This window comes from Mustela putorius, unplaced genomic scaffold (genome assembly GCF_011764305.1).
Source record: "Mustela putorius furo isolate JIRA1106 unplaced genomic scaffold, ASM1176430v1.1 tig00003858_pilon_pilon_pilon, whole genome shotgun sequence".
Classification (NCBI taxonomy): Eukaryota; Metazoa; Chordata; class Mammalia; order Carnivora; family Mustelidae; genus Mustela; species Mustela putorius.
Window position 1 is genome coordinate 30,709,540 of NW_025422010.1, and position 17,354 is coordinate 30,726,893.

General features: G+C 39.0%; 1 protein-coding gene across 1 annotated transcript; it reads right to left on the reverse strand.

Annotated features, from left to right (window-relative positions):
* Positions 1–7,372: 7,372 nt before the first annotated feature.
* Positions 7,373–12,327, reverse strand: LOC101683850 (mediator of RNA polymerase II transcription subunit 7-like). Its single transcript, XM_013055903.2, has 3 exons — positions 12,318–12,327; positions 8,208–8,471; positions 7,373–8,014 (listed from the first exon to the last, which is right to left on the reverse strand). Exons 1-3 carry the CDS (start codon positions 12,325–12,327, stop codon positions 7,572–7,574), a joined length of 717 nt encoding a protein of 238 aa, XP_012911357.2. The 3' UTR covers positions 7,373–7,571.
* Between the last annotated feature and the right edge of the window lie 5,027 nt (positions 12,328–17,354).

Sequence of the window (17,354 nt, forward strand, 5' to 3'; positions counted from 1 at the left end):
TAAATTAACTCAGCAAAATAAGAGGATACCAGATGAATACGCAAAGACCAGTTGTAGTTCTACATACCAGCTATGAACAATTTGAAAATGAAATTAGTAAAATTAGTACAATAACATAAAAAATAATAAAATAATTTGGAATAAATGTAACCTAGGAGATTTTTCAGGTGTACACTGAAAACTACAAAATATTATTGAAAGAAATTGAAGAAGACCTAAATAAGTGAACAGACATAACTTGCTCATGGATTGAAAGACTTGCATTGTTAATATGGCAATTATTACCCAATGCAATCTTCAAATTCAATGCAATCCACTCAATGTGGGACTTGAAGTCATGAACCCCAGATCAAGAGTTGAGTACTCTACCAACTGAGCCAGCCAGGTGGCCCTGTTTTTAATTTTTTTAATTTTTATTTTTTCTTCAAATATTGTTCTTTTTATCTTTTTTTTTTTTTTTTGAGGATGTGTGTGTGCATGTGTGAGTGTGAGAGCACGCGCCTGCATGAACATGGGGAGGGTCAGAGGGAGAGAGAGAGAATCTTAAGCAAGCTCCATGGCCAGCACAGAGCCTGGTGTGTGGCTGGATCTCATGACCCAGAGATCATGACCTGAGCCAAAATCAAGAGTTGGACACTTAACTGACTGAGCCACCCAGGCACCCCGGTTCTTTTTAATCTCAGTTAGTCATTCGTATTGAGTCTAATATCTAGTGGGATTTTTTATGATTTAGTTGAAACATATAATAAAACCAGCTACTGTGTTTGTATCCACTTTCCTCTGAGGCCCACCCAGTTCCCACTAGTATCTTTCCTTGCAAAAATACAGTTCATTTCCTGGTCAATTAGCTTCAATTACTAACATTATTTATTTATTTATTTAAGTAATCTCTACTCCCCAGTGTGGGGCTTGAACTCGCGACTCCAAGATCATGAAAAACATCCCTTACCAGCTGAGCCAGCCAAGTACCCCACAAAAAATTCTTTATACAGCTTACACCACAACAGGCAAAATATTCAAAAGCCAACGTCCCTATCATGTCATACTTGGAAGGGACAATCCTGTCTCAAAAAGTGTGTGTGTGTGGGGGGGGGCATCTTACATGGTAAGTTCAGGAAATAGCAGCAAAGGTAATGATAAGCCACTCAAGTCTTAGAACCCCTCTCAAAAGTTCATAAACTTTGATCAGCAATGATCAAAATAGAGCAGCTACAGATGTACGAGACTATTGCGGTGGAATATGTACTATCTTTAAAAAAATGTACAGCTGACCCTTTAGCAACATGGGTTTGAACTGCGTGGGTCCACTTATGTTTGGATTTTTTAAAGTACAGGACTGTAGTTTTTACTTCCTTATGATTTTTTTTTTTTTTAAAGATTTTATTTATTCATTTGACAGAGAGAGAGAAAGAGAGCACAAGCAGGGGGAGCTGTAGGCAGAGAGAGAGGGAGAAGAAAGCTCCCCACTGAACAGAGAGCCCAACATGGGGCTTGATCCCAAGACCTTGGGATCACGACCAGAGTTCCAAGGCAGATACTTAACCGACTGTGCCACCCAGGTGACCCTTCCTTATGATTTTCTTAACAACATTTTCTTTTCTCTAGCTTACTTTGTTGTAAGAATACAGTATATAATACATACAACATATAAAATATGTGTATGGGGCGCCTAGGTGGCTCAGTGGGTTAAGCCGCTGCCTTCGGCTCGGGTCGTGATCCCAGGGTCCTGGGATCGAGTCCCACGTCGGGCTCTCTGCTCAGCGGGGAGCCTGCTTCCCTCTCTCTCTGCCTGCCTCTCCATCTACTTGTGATTTCTCTCTGTCAAATAAATAAATAAAATCTTTTAAAAAAATAAAATAAAATATGTGTAAATCAATTGTTTATGTTGTTGGTTAAGCTCAGTCAATAGTAAGTTCTCACTAGTTAAGTTTTGGGGGGAGTCAAAAGTTATACGTGGATGTTTGACTCTGCAGGGAGTTTGGTACCCTTAAACCCAGTCTTGTTCAGGCTTCCCTATACTTACATCCCTACAGACTGCTCTGAAATCTTTTTTTTTTTCCCTTAAAGATTTTATTTATTTATTTGACAGAGAGAGACACAGTGAGAGAGAGGGAACACAAGCAAGGGAAGCAGGAAAGGGAGAAGCAGGCTTCCTGCTGAGCAGGGAGCCCGATATGAGACTCGATCCCAGGACCCTGGAATCATGACCTGAGCCGAAGGCAGACGCCCCACAACTGAGCCACCCAGGTGCCCTTAGTATTACTAAAATATTCCAGGAAACAAATAAATTAGGAGATCAGGTACATGCAATTTTCCCATACGTGTAAATTTTGCCATACAGCCATTGTCTCATCAGATGATACTACAGCTCTGCTTCCAACAAAAGGAATGTCAAGTACTGACTTGAGTTCAGTAAGAGATGATGTTCTTCAAACAACCTTCCGATCAACGGAATCTTGACATTGGATCTGAACTTCAGAGAGTAATATATCCGGCAGGCTGACTTCATCTGCCCACTGCTAAAATGGGGAAGTGAGAAAGGAAAAAGATAACCCCGCAAGTGGATTGCTAGGCATTGGCGTTCCTAACCGAACATCAACTACCCTCACAGGATATACACAATAATCAGACAAGGCCATTCTGTGACTTTAGTGGAACAAAACAGAGCGGAAGCTACTTTGAAACCACAGAAATTCCTAAAAGCTACCTCTTATAACAAACATAAATGATTACAGATCCTTTATCAATAAAACCCCACCTTAATCCTTTGGCGTTGTAGATAAAATCACAGATCTACCCACTCACCAAATGCCTCTGTTTCCTGACAGCATCCAACTCACAACAGACCCTTGCTTTCCCTAAAACCTCCGTAATATCAGCCAACATAAGCTCAAACCTTCTAATAAGCCCTTCCCAATTCTTTCCTAAGGGCACGCCCACAGTTTCTCTGATGAAGGTCCCTTCCTGCTGCAGCAAATTAAATAAACCTAACTTTAGGGGTTTCTGGCTGGCTTAGTCTGGATAGCATACCGCTCTTGATCTCGGGGTCATGGGTGTGAGCCCCATGTTGGGTGTAGAGATTACTTTAAAAAAAAAAGAAAAGAAAAGAAAAAGAAAAAGGAAGAAAGAAAGAAAGAAAAAGAAAAAGTTACCAAAGTTACCAAAAAATCCCTAACTTTAACTTTAGGTAGTTCTTGTGGTCTTTCAGTTGGTGAGTTTAATATATGATATACATTAAACTGTTAATCAGTCGTTAGCTCTATGGGTAAGAAAACAGTTTCTTCTTTACAATGTATATATTCCAGTATGGGTTGAGTTTTTGACCACAAGCTTGGATTGAGGAAAAGAGTAAATATATTTGAGTGGGGCCAGAGAAAAACTTCCAGTGGCTCTCCTTGCTTATAAGAATAAGATTGTATCCTTAGTATGGTGTACAAGGTTCAGATTAATTGAGTTCCACTATTCTCAGAAGACCCATTGCTCATAGCTTCCGTATGTTCTTGAGCCTCTAGGAGTGCCAAACTTATTTCTCAAATCCTATGCAATTCCATTTTCCACTGTCTTCCATCCATTTACAATGCAAACAATATCCTTCCTGCAATTGCCTGCCCTCTCCCCGATAAAGAAGTTCCTTTTAAAAATTAAACCAACAAGGGCGCCTGGGTGACTCAGTGGGCTAAGCCTCTGCCTTCGGCTCAGGTCATGATCTCAGGGTCCTGGGATGAAGCCTGCTTCTCCTTCTCCTACTCTCCCTGCTGTGTTCCCTCTCTCGCTGTCTCTTTCTGTCAAATAAATAAAAATCTTTAAAAAAAAGTTAAGAGAAAAATATAATGAACCTCCATGTACCCATCGAGAGTTTCATCAATTATCAACTCCTGGCCAAACTTCTACCCTTTCTTATACCCTTCCCCTACCACACACACACTGGATTATTTTGCAGCAAATTCCAGGCATTAGATCATTTCATCAACAAATATTTTAGGCTGTTCTTCTAAAATAACTTATTTCTTTACCAAGAAATTCCTAGTCTTCCCTCAAAACCCAGCTCAGATATCATCTCCTCTGTAAAGCCTTTCTCCATGTCTCCTGGAGCTAGCAAGACCCATTCCCCCTCTGTGTATCTATGACTCCCTGCCCCTCCCTCTACAACAGGGTTTCTCAACACTGGCACTATTGGTATTTTGAGACAGATAATCCTTTGATGAGGGGCTGTCTTGTACATTATAGGATGCTTTGCAGTTTTCCATGGCCTCTACTTCTAGATACAAGTAGCACCCCCATCCCCTTTGTGACAACCAAAAATGTTTCCACACTTTGCTGAAAGTCCTGTGGGGGCAACATTGTCCCCAGTGAGAACAACTTCTTCAGAACTGCCCTTAAGAACGATATTGCCTATGTTTGCTATCTCTTCACTTCTAGACTGTGAAATCCTAAAGAACATAGAGAGATTCTCCTTCTCTTAGGGTAGCCAGTGTCTGATTCCTTTTTTTTTTTTTTTTAAGATTTATTTATTTATTTGAGAGAGAGAGAGAGAGAGAGAAAGTGGAGGGGGAGGTATCAGGAGAGGGAGAGAGAGAATCCCAAGCAGACTGTATAATGAGCATGGAGCCCAACATCAGGGCTTGATCTCACCACCCTGAGATCATGACCCAAGACGAAACCAAGAGTCTGATGCTTAACCGACTGTGTCACCCAGGTACCCTGCCGGTGTCGTATTCTTCCTGGGAACCTCATAGGAAGAAAGCTGGGAGGCCATGTGAGCTTTGACAGATCTTCACAGAACTTCACAAAAATCTGAGGCCATTAGGTCCAGCCTTCCATTCAGTGCTTTAGTTGCATCTACAATATCTCAGTCCATTATTCTTCCAGCCTCTGTCAAGAAGTCAGGTTATTGGGATTCATCTTCCGGCCGAGGTGCTCATTTTGTTAAAATTCTTATGGTGAGTGGAAGCTTGCTCACTCTGTTTCTTTAGGCAATGTGCTAACTCTGCCCTCTGAAATCATAAAATGAGCCTAATTTCAGTCAGTTTCATATGACAACCCTTCAGGTATGTGAAGACCACCATTATATTCATTTATTAAATCATTCAAAAATACACATACTTGAACAAGAGAAAAGCCTCACTTCCTTGAAATCTCTCCCCAAATCACCTGAATGCTTTAAAGTCCTTAACATTCCCTAACTGAGCCGCTCCATGTCTCCCCTAGTGTACATCCTCCCTCATTGCAATAGCCAAAAACCTAACTTGCCCAACTAATGGTGTGTTCCTCATGGTCTTTGACTGGAGGACATTGACAGATGGAACACCTAATATGAGCCAGGCACTGGATATACAGCAATGAATGAAAACAGACAAAAAGCCCTCTGCCCCTCATAGAGCTTACATGGAGGTAAAGAATGAGTCATGTATGTAAGTATAAATACATGGTGTGCTGGGGTAAGTGCCATGAGCAAAAGTAATTGGTGGGGGGGGTGGTAGTGTGTGTTAGAATTTTAATTAATTAATTAATCAATTAATTAAATATAAAGATATTATGATAAATAATTTAATAAAATAAATTTATTTAAATTATTTATTATATTTTATTTGTTTGTTTATGTTAGAATTTTTAAGTTGCTTAGCTGGGGACAGCCTTAGTAAGATGATATTTTGAGATCTGAAGGAAAGGAAGCATTTCAGAATGCTATTCTGAAGGCAGCTATTTCAGAATGTTCCCAGCAGGGGGAACAGCAAATGTAGAGGGCCTAGGAAACAGCAAGGAGAAGTCCTGTGGCTGGAGGCAGTGATCAGAGAGCAACAGTAAATAGGAGGCAGAGAGTAAGCCGAGGTTCAAGGAGGGAAGAAGGAGCAAATAGCACGTGGTAGACCACTATAGGGGACTTCTGCTTTCACTCTGAGATGGAAAATTGCTGGGAAATACAGAGTAGAAAAATGACACGATCTTACTTACATTTGAATGAAAAAAAAAAAAAAAAAAAACCCACTCTAGCTGCTGTGTTGAGGAGTGACTGGGTGAGGGGTGGGGCAAGCAGAGAGACCAGGCACTTGTTATAACCCAGTGAGAGAAGGTCAGGACTGAACTCAGGGCACTCCAGTGTTTAGAAGTTGGGGAATGGAGAATAAATAAGCTAATCATATCCAGAGGAATCCTAGAAACCCCAAAGAATGCATTTGAAAGAGGGAATGATCAAATGTCAAATGTTCCTAAGAGACAAGATGAGGATGAGAATTGACTATTAGATTTTACAGTATCTTCCCTGGGACTTTTCTTTTCATGAGAATATCTCATTCCATTATTCCTCCGCTTTTTTGGGGTAAAATATCACTTTTTTTTTTTTAAAGTAAGCTCTACACCCAACATGGGGCCTGAACTCACAACGCCAAGATCAAGGGTCACATGCTCCACCAACTGAGCCAGCCAGGTGCCCCAAAATGTCACTTTCTAATGCACTATATAAGTTGCCTATTTATCTTATTGTCTGTGTATTCTTACTAGAATAAAAGTTTTATTAGGTGGGGATTTGTATCTATTTCTTTTTAACAAAGAGTAATCAAAAGATTTATTATCTGAGTGACTGGAAAACAGTGAATAGACCTATCCAGGGTAGAAAAAAGAAGCTGAGATAGTGTGTTTACAGAACTAGTCAAGAGGAAAAATAAAATTGCCGTTTTATAACTCTATGGGGCTCCTCTCTTTTAACATGTTATACTACATTTTTAGAGATCAAGTAAGTTTTTTTTTTTTTAAGATTTTATTTATTTATTTGTCAGCGAGAGTGAGCACAGGCAGACAGAGTGGCAGGCAGAGGCAGAGGGAGAAGCAGGCTCCATGCTGAGCAAGGAGCCCAATGTGGGACTCTATCCCAGGACGCTGGGATCATGACCTGAGCTGAAGGCAGCTGCCTAGCCAATTGAGCCACCCAGGTGTCCCTCAAGTAAGTTTTTAAGTAAAGTAAATCTAAAGATTTTATAATTTCACATTTATACAGCTTGATATCCTTTATTTATCTATCATTCTTAAAGCAAATGACAAATCTAGTTTTCAAAGACGAAAGCTTGCTGTTCCTGAGATCTTCAGTGTTTTCTGCAACTCCAAATCCAGGAATGTTTCACACAATTGCAGGACTTTCCTTTTTAAGGTGATTACCTTTTTTTTAATATATAAAGATTTTATTTATTTATTTGACAGCAGAGATCACAAGTAGGCAGAGAGGCAGGCAGAGACATAGAGAGGCAGAAGCAGGCTCCCCACTGAGCAGAGAGCCTGATGCGGGTCTCAATCCTAGGACCCTGAGATCATGACCTGAGCCGAAGGCAGAGGGTTTGACCCACTGAGCCACCCAGACCCCCTAAGGTGATTACTCTTAATTTATACATATATACTCATTTGCATATGCTTGCCATACTGTGCACTTACAGTCACTAACCTCCTAACTGGTGAAGCAGGAATCAAGCCATTCACATGACTTCTAGTTATATCTCTTCTAAGACGCTCCAAGAGCAAATTAACGAATCTATGACATTTACTGAAAAGAAAAAGAGAAAAGCAAAAAGAAAAAGAAACATCCTTCATAGTCTTTCATTCATTTCATCAATTAGAACACACAGGGCAGCATCTTTCTCTCTAACCTGGTCTCTCCTATGACCTGAATTTTCTCTTTGCTGTTCATTCTGTCCAATACAATTGTTGCTATCATCAGCATCCACTGGTTCAGTCTTTACTCTCATCCCTGCTTCTGAATGAGGCGGATCATCAGACAAAGCCAGACAATTCTGAATCATCTCAATGACTCGCTCCAGGTGCTTCTGAAATGGCTCAGCTGTTTCAAGACATTGACCTTTCGGTACCTCCAGCATGACTCTCAATGTCTCTCTTGCTTGGTGGGGTCGGTATTCATTTATGAGATGATGCACATGTACAAAAAGCAGCTTAAGATCTTCTGGTTTCTCTTCTGGTTTTGTACTCCCAGGGCTCCTTATCAAGATACCTAAGAGGTCTAAGAAATTAATAATGCCTCAGTGGATTAAGCCTCTGCCTTCTGTTCTGGTCATGATCTCAGGGTCCTAGGATCCAGCCCCGAATCCGCTCTCTGCTCAGCGGAGAGCCTGCTTCCTCCCCCTCTCTCTCTGCCTGCCTCTCTGCCTACTTGTGATCTCTCTCTGTCAAATAAATAAATAAAATCTTAAAAAAAGAGAAATTAATAAGAATAGACATATTGAGTTTTCTCAGTTCCTTCTTGAGATCAAACTGCATAGGATGAAGCCATTTGATACCCTGACTTTCTGAAGGGCGGATGATAGGATCATCACATTGGAATTGATTGCCAAACATCATAGAAGTGTCTTTTATTGGAGGTGGAGGCTTGGGAGCTAGGCCTTCCTGAGTATTTTCATCTGTATATTGCTTGACGTACTGCATTGGGGGTGGTGGAAGAGCACTCACCCATAGAGGAAGATCAAGAAACTCAGCTCAGGGTTTACACTGGATTTGCCTTGGCCTGCGCGGAAATCCGACTTCCCGCCGCCTCCTACAGGAAGTGTATCTATTTTTGTAATTAAGAGATACTGCTTCAGGGGCACCTGGATGGCTCAGTGGGTTAAAGCCTCTGCTTTCCCTCAGGTCATGGTCTCAGGGTCCTGGAATGGAGCCCTGCATCTGGCTCTCCGCTTAGTGGAAAGCCTGCTTGCCCCCCAACCCCCCACATGACCAGCCTCTGGTCATAGCAGGAGCTCAATAAGTATTTGTTGGATGGAAGGTCTTCAAATCCATCACCATGTTGGTCTGACATTTACAAACATGCTTGTTTGGCACTGTTCCTCTACAACTATTAGAATATGTTCTAGACAAGTCCTAAAATACTAGGCTGGCTCTCCTTTGTTCAAAGCCTCAAAGCCTGGCATTTTATGGTGCAGCCCAGCAAGTTCGGCCTGTTTGGCAGGCAATTACCTGGCTATTTTGTGCCTCCCTATCCAGCACCGTGTACTTCCCTGGACTGAAGAAAAAAAAAATAAATCCATAATCAGTCAACTTTATGGAGCTCAGGATATGTGCCTCATCTCTAATAATGGAATCACATGTTTCAAAGGAAATGGAGAAAAAAAGACATTGGCTATCAGGTTGGGAAACCTCTTTTAAGACATGGGTGTCCATCCTGAACTCCCAAATTTTCCAGCTTTAGAGACTAATAGGAGTTTAAGCCTCTTCTGTGGCATCAAGTAGCACTGAGACTTTCCTCAAACCAATGAATTTAACCGAACTTATTAAGTTTTAATTTAATTTAATTTAATTTAAGAATTGAACTGAACAGGGACCCCTGGGTGGCTCAGTGGGTTAAAGCTTCTTTTTGCCTTTGGCTTAGGTCATGATCCCAGGGTCCTGGGATCGAGATTCGAGCTTCTCATTGGGCTCTCTGCTCAGCAGGGAGCCTGCTTCCTCCTCTCTCTGCCTGCCTCTCTGCCTACTTGTGATCTCTGTCAAATAAATAAATAAAAATCTTAAAAAAAAAAAAAGAATTAAACCGGACAATTTAAGAGTTGTCCTAAGAATTGAGAGAATTATGTATAAGCCTATAACAGACCTTAATAAATGCTATCATTTTTATAACCCTTGCCCATTTGCCAAGAGCTTATTTTTTTGTGTTAACACCTTAAACAAAAAGGGATATCTGTCCTTTTGTGTCTGGCTTATTTCACTTTGCATAATATTTTCATTATGGTTGATCATGTTGTAGACAATTGTATTTTTGAGTTGTATTTTTTCTCATGAGCGAGAAATTTTGCAATATATAATTTTTTTATATAATGAAGAGCGATTTGAATCCTTTCCCGTGATCCTACAATTCATGTCATGTGTGTGTGCTTTCCTCCTCTATGTTTATTCACATATTTGTGTACATTAGCAGCATTTTAAGTTATTTTTACATAGGTCTTGCTCAGATGCGTTCAATAAAACTGGTTCTTTAAATTGGGTTTGGGGGAAACCCCAACACTTGAACATAGGTAGCGTCATTTCTAAATTAAAGTCATCCTCTCAATTTGTAAAATGTAAGTTGCATTAAAATTCCACAAGGAGGCAGACTGGTTCCATTAAACTGGGCTTACTGCACTGATGTAAATACATTCTAGATATTCCCAGTATTGGCATCCCCAAGTATAAAACAATTTTTTAAGCCAACATAGGGAATCTATGAAGGTATTTTCTCCCAGAGACAACTCTACAAATGATGCTTAATTTTATAAATCAGTTCACAAATCTTCCCATTAAATTAGGTGTAACAGAATCATAGAATTTTACATTTAAACCAGATACAAGAAATAATTTATTTAATTACAGAATTCTGCCCAAGTGCAGCTATCTTTACTCTTGGTTTACAAAAAACCCATGGCAGTGGGAATTTAAAATGATGTAGTTGTTGCAGAAAAAGGTATGACAGCTCTTCAAAATATTGAACATCTAATGATTCAAAAATTCCACTTCTGGGTATATATGAAAAGAAGTGAAGCAGAGACCCAAACAGGTATCTGTACACCAGCGTTCATAGCAGCATTATTCACAGTGTCAAAATGTGGAAGTGACCCTTCTATATCATTGAATGAATGGATCAATAGAATGTGGTAGACACGTGCAAGAGAATATTCAGCCTTAAAAAGGAAGGGAATTCTGACACACTCTGCAACACAGATGAACCTTAAAGATATTATACTAAGCGAAATAAGCCAGACTCAAAGGACACATATTATATGATTTCCTTTTATATGGTATATCTAGAATAGTTAAGCACATAGAGACAGAAAGTAGGACAGTGGTTACCAGTGGTTGGGGAAGGTGGACTAGGGAATTATTGTTTAGTTAGTACAGACATTCAGTATGGGAGGATGAAAAAGTTCTGGAGATGGATGGGGGTGAAGACTGCACAACAGAGGGAGCATACTTAATGCCACTGAACCATCCACATAAAAATGGTTGAAGTGGGGCACCTGGGTGGCTCAGTCATTAAGCATCTGCCTTTGGCTCAGGTTGTGATCCTGGGGTGCTGGGATTGAGTCCTGCATCAGGCTCTCTGCTCAGTGGGAAGCCTGCTTCTTCCTCTCCCGCTCCCCTTGTTTGTGTTCCCTCTCTTGCTGCCTCTCTGTCAAATAAATAAATAAAATCTTAAAGAAAAAATGGTTGAAGTGGTACCATTTGTTAGGTAATTTTTTTTAACCACAATTTAAAAAAAGACATGGTAAAGAAAATTAAATTCAAATAGAGAAATTTATAAATACTAAAATTCCCACTTTATTGTATGTACTTCCAAAATCTATAAACATCCATCTGCACCTTTGTGTAAATAAATAAATCGATATATTTTTTTAAAGATTTTATTTATTTATTTGACAGAGAGATTACAAGTAGGCAGAGAGGCAGGCAGAGAGAGAGAGGAGGAAGCAGGCTCCCTGCTGAGCAGAGAGCCCGATGCGGGACTCGATCCCAGGACCCTTGAGATCATGACCTGAGCCAAGGCAGCAGCTTAACCCACTGAGCCACCCAGGCGCCCAATAAATCGATATTTTAAATTGTATACGAAATCAAGAGAGAAAATCTACCTCCTTCTTGTCCTGGGGGAAAAAAAAAACTGGGGGGGGGCAATGGCGGGGGGGGGCTCAGTCAGGGGAGTGTGCAACTCTTGATCTCAGAGTTGTAGGTTCGAACCCCACGTTGAGTGTAGAGATTACTTAAAAATAAAATCTTTACAAAAAATGTTTAACATACAGGAAAATTTACTTTTAACATTTTGAGAATTCTATGAATTTTAATACATATATAGGTTTGTGTATCTATCATAAGAATCAGGCTGTAGACCGGTTCTGTCCCTTCAAAAAACTGTGCTAAAACCTCAGAGTCACATCCCCCACAACACTAACCTGGGGAAACTACTGATCTCTTCTCCTTATATTACTATTTTTTCTAGAATGTCATGTAAATGGTAACATCCAATATGTAGCCTTCTGTATCTTTCTTTTTCTGCTTAGCATAATGCCTTTCAAGGTCATGGAAGCTGCTGCCTGTATCAATTGTTAATTCTTTTTAATACTGAGTAGTATTGCATTGAACAAAGACACCACAGTATTGTTTAGGAATTCAACTCTTGAGGGACATTAAGGTGGTTTTCTGTTTCTTGCAATTATGAATAGAACTGCTATATAGGCTTTTTGTGTAAATACAAGTTTCAGTTACTCTGGGGTAAATACACAGGAGAGGGATTGCTGGGTCATAACATAGGTGCATGTTTACTTTCAAAACCATTGCTAAAGGGGTTCCTATGGTGGCCTTACCATTTTGCATTACCCACCAGCAATGTATGAAAATTCCAGTTGTTCTATATCTTTGCCAGTAATTGATATTGCTGGCATATATAAAATAAAAATAATTTTACGTACTTGAAAGCCAGCAGTTTTAAAAAATATATTTTTAAAAAATTGTAAGTGAACTCTATGCCACATGTGGGGGTCAAACTCACAGCCCTATGATCAGGAGTCACATGCTCTACTGACTGAGCCAGCTGGGTGCTCCACTAGTATTTTTATGTTGGTTATTCTAATAGTAGGTGACTAGTGTTATCTCATCATGGGTTTTTTAAATTTTATTTTATTTACTTATTTGAGCGAGAGAGAGAGAGATCATGAGCAGGCAGAGGGGGAAGAGAAGGGCCAGAGGGAGAGAAACAGATTCCCCGCTGAGTGCAGAGCCCAACTGGGATCATGACCTGAGCTGAAGTTCGATGTGCAACCGACTAAGCCACCCAGGCTCCCCTCTCATCATGGTTTGTTTTTAAATCATTTAAAAAAGTTGTGTGCCATGGATCTTCAAAGAGAATATTTGATAAGATATATTGCATTTCTGTTTCTTCGTCAATTTTCTTTCTTCAACTTAGTATACAGCATTTATGGTTTTATTTCTAGCTTTTTCTAGATATAAAAACTTTGTGTTTCTTAAGCTTTGCCATTAGAACTGTAACTCCTTTCAAAACTCAGTAAGACCTTCCTCCAAAAAACCAACAACATTTCAAATGTTGGTTCTATCCCTGACATGATTTACTAATTTGTGTATGATACTTCCATAATTGGGAGATATCACCCATGACAGAAGAATGTCCACGTGTGGGTCACTCTCCCAAGTAGTAACAGAGAGATGAGTAAGAGAGACTATGGCTTCCCATACTTCCCAGTGCTGTATGTATTAAATTACTAAATTACTAAATGTACTAAATTACTAAATGTAATTTCGTAATGTTATAGGAGTGACTATGAATCCGCCCCAATTTGTAGTAAAAACCTGAAAACAAATTTTCTAGGCTGAGATCATTTCATTGATGAATTCTTCCAACTATTTAAAGAAGAATAATACCAACAGTAAGTGATCTCTCTTAGAAAATAGGGGGGAGCACTTCCCAACTCATTTTATAAGGCCAACAAACTCTATTATCAATACCAGACAAGAATAGTACAAGAAAACTACAAGAAAAAAATGATCATATCAATTGATGCTGAAGATATTTGACAAAGGTTAACAAAGTTATGATTAAGAAAAAGCAATAAAGCAAACTACAGCCCATATGATACTAATAAAGGAAAAATGTTTTTCCCCTAAAATTGGATATTAGGTAAAGGTATCTATTCTCACCACCCATTTTCAACATCTTACTGGAAATCCTAGTCAGTACAATAAGGGAAGACAAAGGGGCACCTGGGTGGCTCAGTGGGTTAAAGCCTCTGCCTTCAGCTCAGGTCATGATCCCAGGGTCCTGGGATCGAGCCCCGCATCGGGCTCTCTGCTCAGCAGGGAGCCTGCTTCCTCCTCTCTCCTCTCTCTCTGCCTCTGCCTGTCTCTCTGCCTACTCATGATCTCTGTCTGTCAAATAAATAAATAAAATCTTTAAAAAAAAATAAGGGAAGACAAAATAATTAAAATGCATATGGATTGGAAAAGAGATAAAATTGTTCCAAATTACAGATTATTCGACACTGACACCAGACAAGGACAGTGTAAGAAGACTACAGACCAATATCTATCATGAACAAACATAGAAACAAAAATACTCTCTAAAATATTTGCATACTGAATCTAGCAATATGCAAAAAAGATAATATATCATGTACAATGGGATTTATTTTAAAGATGCAAGGCTGGTTCACCATTTAAAATTAATTAATGTACCATTATAAACCACATAATCATAGCAACTGATACCAAAAAAATTGACAAATTCAATATTCATTATAAAAATTCTTAGCAATCTAGAAGTAGAAGGGATTTCCTTAATCTGATAAAGAGCATCTACAAAAATTTACAACTAACACTATATCTAATGGTAAAATCCTGAATGCCTCTCCCACTAAGATCAGAACAAAGCAAAGATGTCCATTTTCACCATTCTTATTCAATACCACACAGGAAGTCCTAGCCAGTGTAACAGTAAAAGTAAAAGAAATATAAGGCATACAGATGAGAAAGGAATAAAATGAGCTCTTCTCATAGGTGGTATTATTATACAGAAAATCCCAAACTATCTACAAAGATCTCTTACAATAGGGGTGCCTGCATGGCTTGGTTGGTAGAGCATACAAATATTGATCTCGGGGTTGTGAGGCTAAGCCCCACTGAAAAACTTAAAAATCATTAAAAAGCTCTTAGAATAAATGAGTTTAGCGAGGTTGCAGGATATAAGGTTAACACACAGAAATCATTTTTATTTCTGTATATTGGGAAATAAATTGGAAATTAAAATAAAAAATCAGAATGATTTATAATGGCACCTAAAACGTGAAATACTTAGGTATAAATCTAATAAAATGTGTGGAGGCAATTGCCAAACTATGGAAAGAGCCTAGATGTCCATCAACAGATGAATGGATAAAGAAGATGTGGGGGATATATATATATATATATATATATATACACACACAATGGAATACTATGCGGCCATCAATCCCCCCAGAAATCTTGCCATTTGCAATGACGTGGATGGAACTAGAGGGTATTATGCTAAGCGAGTTAAGTCAATCAGAGAAAGACAATTATCTTATGATCTCTGTGATGTGAGGAATTTGAGAGGCATGGAGGGGGATCATGGAGGGATCATTGTACCTTCACCTAATGCCATATGCAAAAATTAACTCCAAGACATAAGAGCTAAAATTATAAAACTCTAAGAAGGAAGCACAGAGGAAAAGCCTTGTGATACTGGATTTGGCAATTATTTCCTAGATATGACACCAAATGTACAGACAACAAAATAAAAAATAGATTGGACTTTATATTGAAAATTTTTGTGCACCATAGGACACTAATAAGATAAAAAAAATCCATGAATAAATAAAATCTTTTAAAAAAAGATAAAAAATCCATAGAATGGGGGAAAGTATTTGTAAATTACATATCTGATCAGAGGTTAATATCCGTAATATGTGGAGAATTCCTACAACTCAACAAGAACAAAACCCAAACAACCTGATTAAAACCGGGGCAAAGAACTTGAACAGACAGTTCTCCAAAGATTATCAAAGGCCCCAAAAGCCACAAAAAGATGTTCATGATTAGTCATTAGAGAAATGCAAGTCAAAACCACAATGAGACACCACTTCACACCCATTAGGATGGCTATTAGCACCAACTAACAAACACAACAGGAGACAAATGTCGGTGAGGATGCGGGGAAGTTGGAACTCTTACACCCTGATGGCTGGAATAGTGAAACTGTGCAGTTGCTGTGGAAAGTGGTACGGCAGTTCCTCAGAAAATTAAACCTAGAATTCCCACATAATCCAGCAATTCCACTTCTGGGTATATACTCCCAAAGAACTAAAAGTAGGAAAACAAGGTATTTGTACCCCTGTTCCTAGCAACATACTTGCGACAGCCAAAAGGTGGAAACAATTCAAATGTCCGTTGATGGATAAACAGATTAATGAAACATGGTATATACGTGCAATGAAGTAATAGCCTTAAGGAGGAAGGAATTCTGGCACATGCTCCAACATGGATGAAGCCTAAAGACATACTAAGTGAAATAAGCTAGATTCAAAAGGACAAATTGTATGATTTCACCTATATGGCATATCTAGAGTAGTCAGATGGAGGTATAAATGATGAGTAGCGACAAAAAATTGGGACCATGATTACCTGGGACTGGAGGGACAATGAATTATTGTTTATAAAAAATACAGACATTCAGTATGGGATGATGAAAGAGGTGTGAAGATGGATGGTGGTGATGGCTGTACAACATGTGAAGGTATGTAATGCCACTGAACTGTACCTTTAAAAAGGTTTAAAACAGTACATTTTGTTATGTATATTTTACCACAATTTTTCTTAAAAGGAAAAAAAATGTTTCTAGTCATCAGTAACATAGTGCTTATGATGACGGATGTGAGACTGTAATTTGCTACCTCCTTTAATTTTCATTACACTTTATATGGGAAGTTCAAGATCTACATGGAATTGTGGTTTCTCTTTCTGGACTATTATTAGTTCCTTCCTCTCTACACCTCTCCCCTCACCTCCTCTCCTGCTCTTTCTTGAGCCCTTGACTTCATAGGGTGGGGATATGGCAAAGAAGGTAAGTTTTTAAGAAAAAAATTTCTTGTACTTTTTTCTTTTAAAAAATTTATTAAATTTTAAATTTTTTAAATAAACATATAATGTATTTTTATCCCCAGGGGTACAGGTGTGTGTCTTGTACTTTTAATATGCTGAACTGTTTTCCTTTAATCCCAAATTATACCATTTTTGATTCAGTCGTGGTTTTAAGAGTTTTTCTTGAAAAATTTAATCTAATCTGCTAACATAGTATATTACAGTAATAGGTTTTCAGATGAATCATGCTTGCATTCCTAGGATCGCCTTACCTGATTATTTTATATACTAAGTTTGATTTGCTATTTAGGATTCTTATATCTGTATTCACTCTTGCTTTTCCTACACCATCCTGCGAGGTTTTGGGAGGGTCTGAAATTGTATCCAATTTAGAAGCTGCAAGTTAGCCTGTTGTGTTTCATGGATAATGGCTGAAGACACGAGACTCCTGGGACACGAAGGACTTGATTGCTCACACCATAGCAAGCAGCATGAGCAGCACTTGCATTAGTACCTCTGGACCCTAATCCCACAGTAGCAAAGTGAAAAGTCTCTGGTGGGTGCTGCATATGCTGTGAATTTTGGGCAGTGACTGAGCTTGGGGAATTTGCCTCTTACACAGCCCTGATCTTTCACAGACCTTACCCTTTAAGGTTGTTCACTGATAAATGGCCTGAGCCAAGAGTGGTTACGGCCCTCCATTGTTGACAAAGCTAGCGAGAATGTAGAGGAAG

Bases quoted from the DNA above. Each gene is read 5' to 3' on its own strand.
- LOC101683850 (XM_013055903.2), bottom strand. The intron at 8,015-8,207 runs TTATTAATTTCT...TCCACTGAGGCA, and splicing joins AAAACTCAATATGTCTATTC to TTATTAATTTCTTAGACCTC.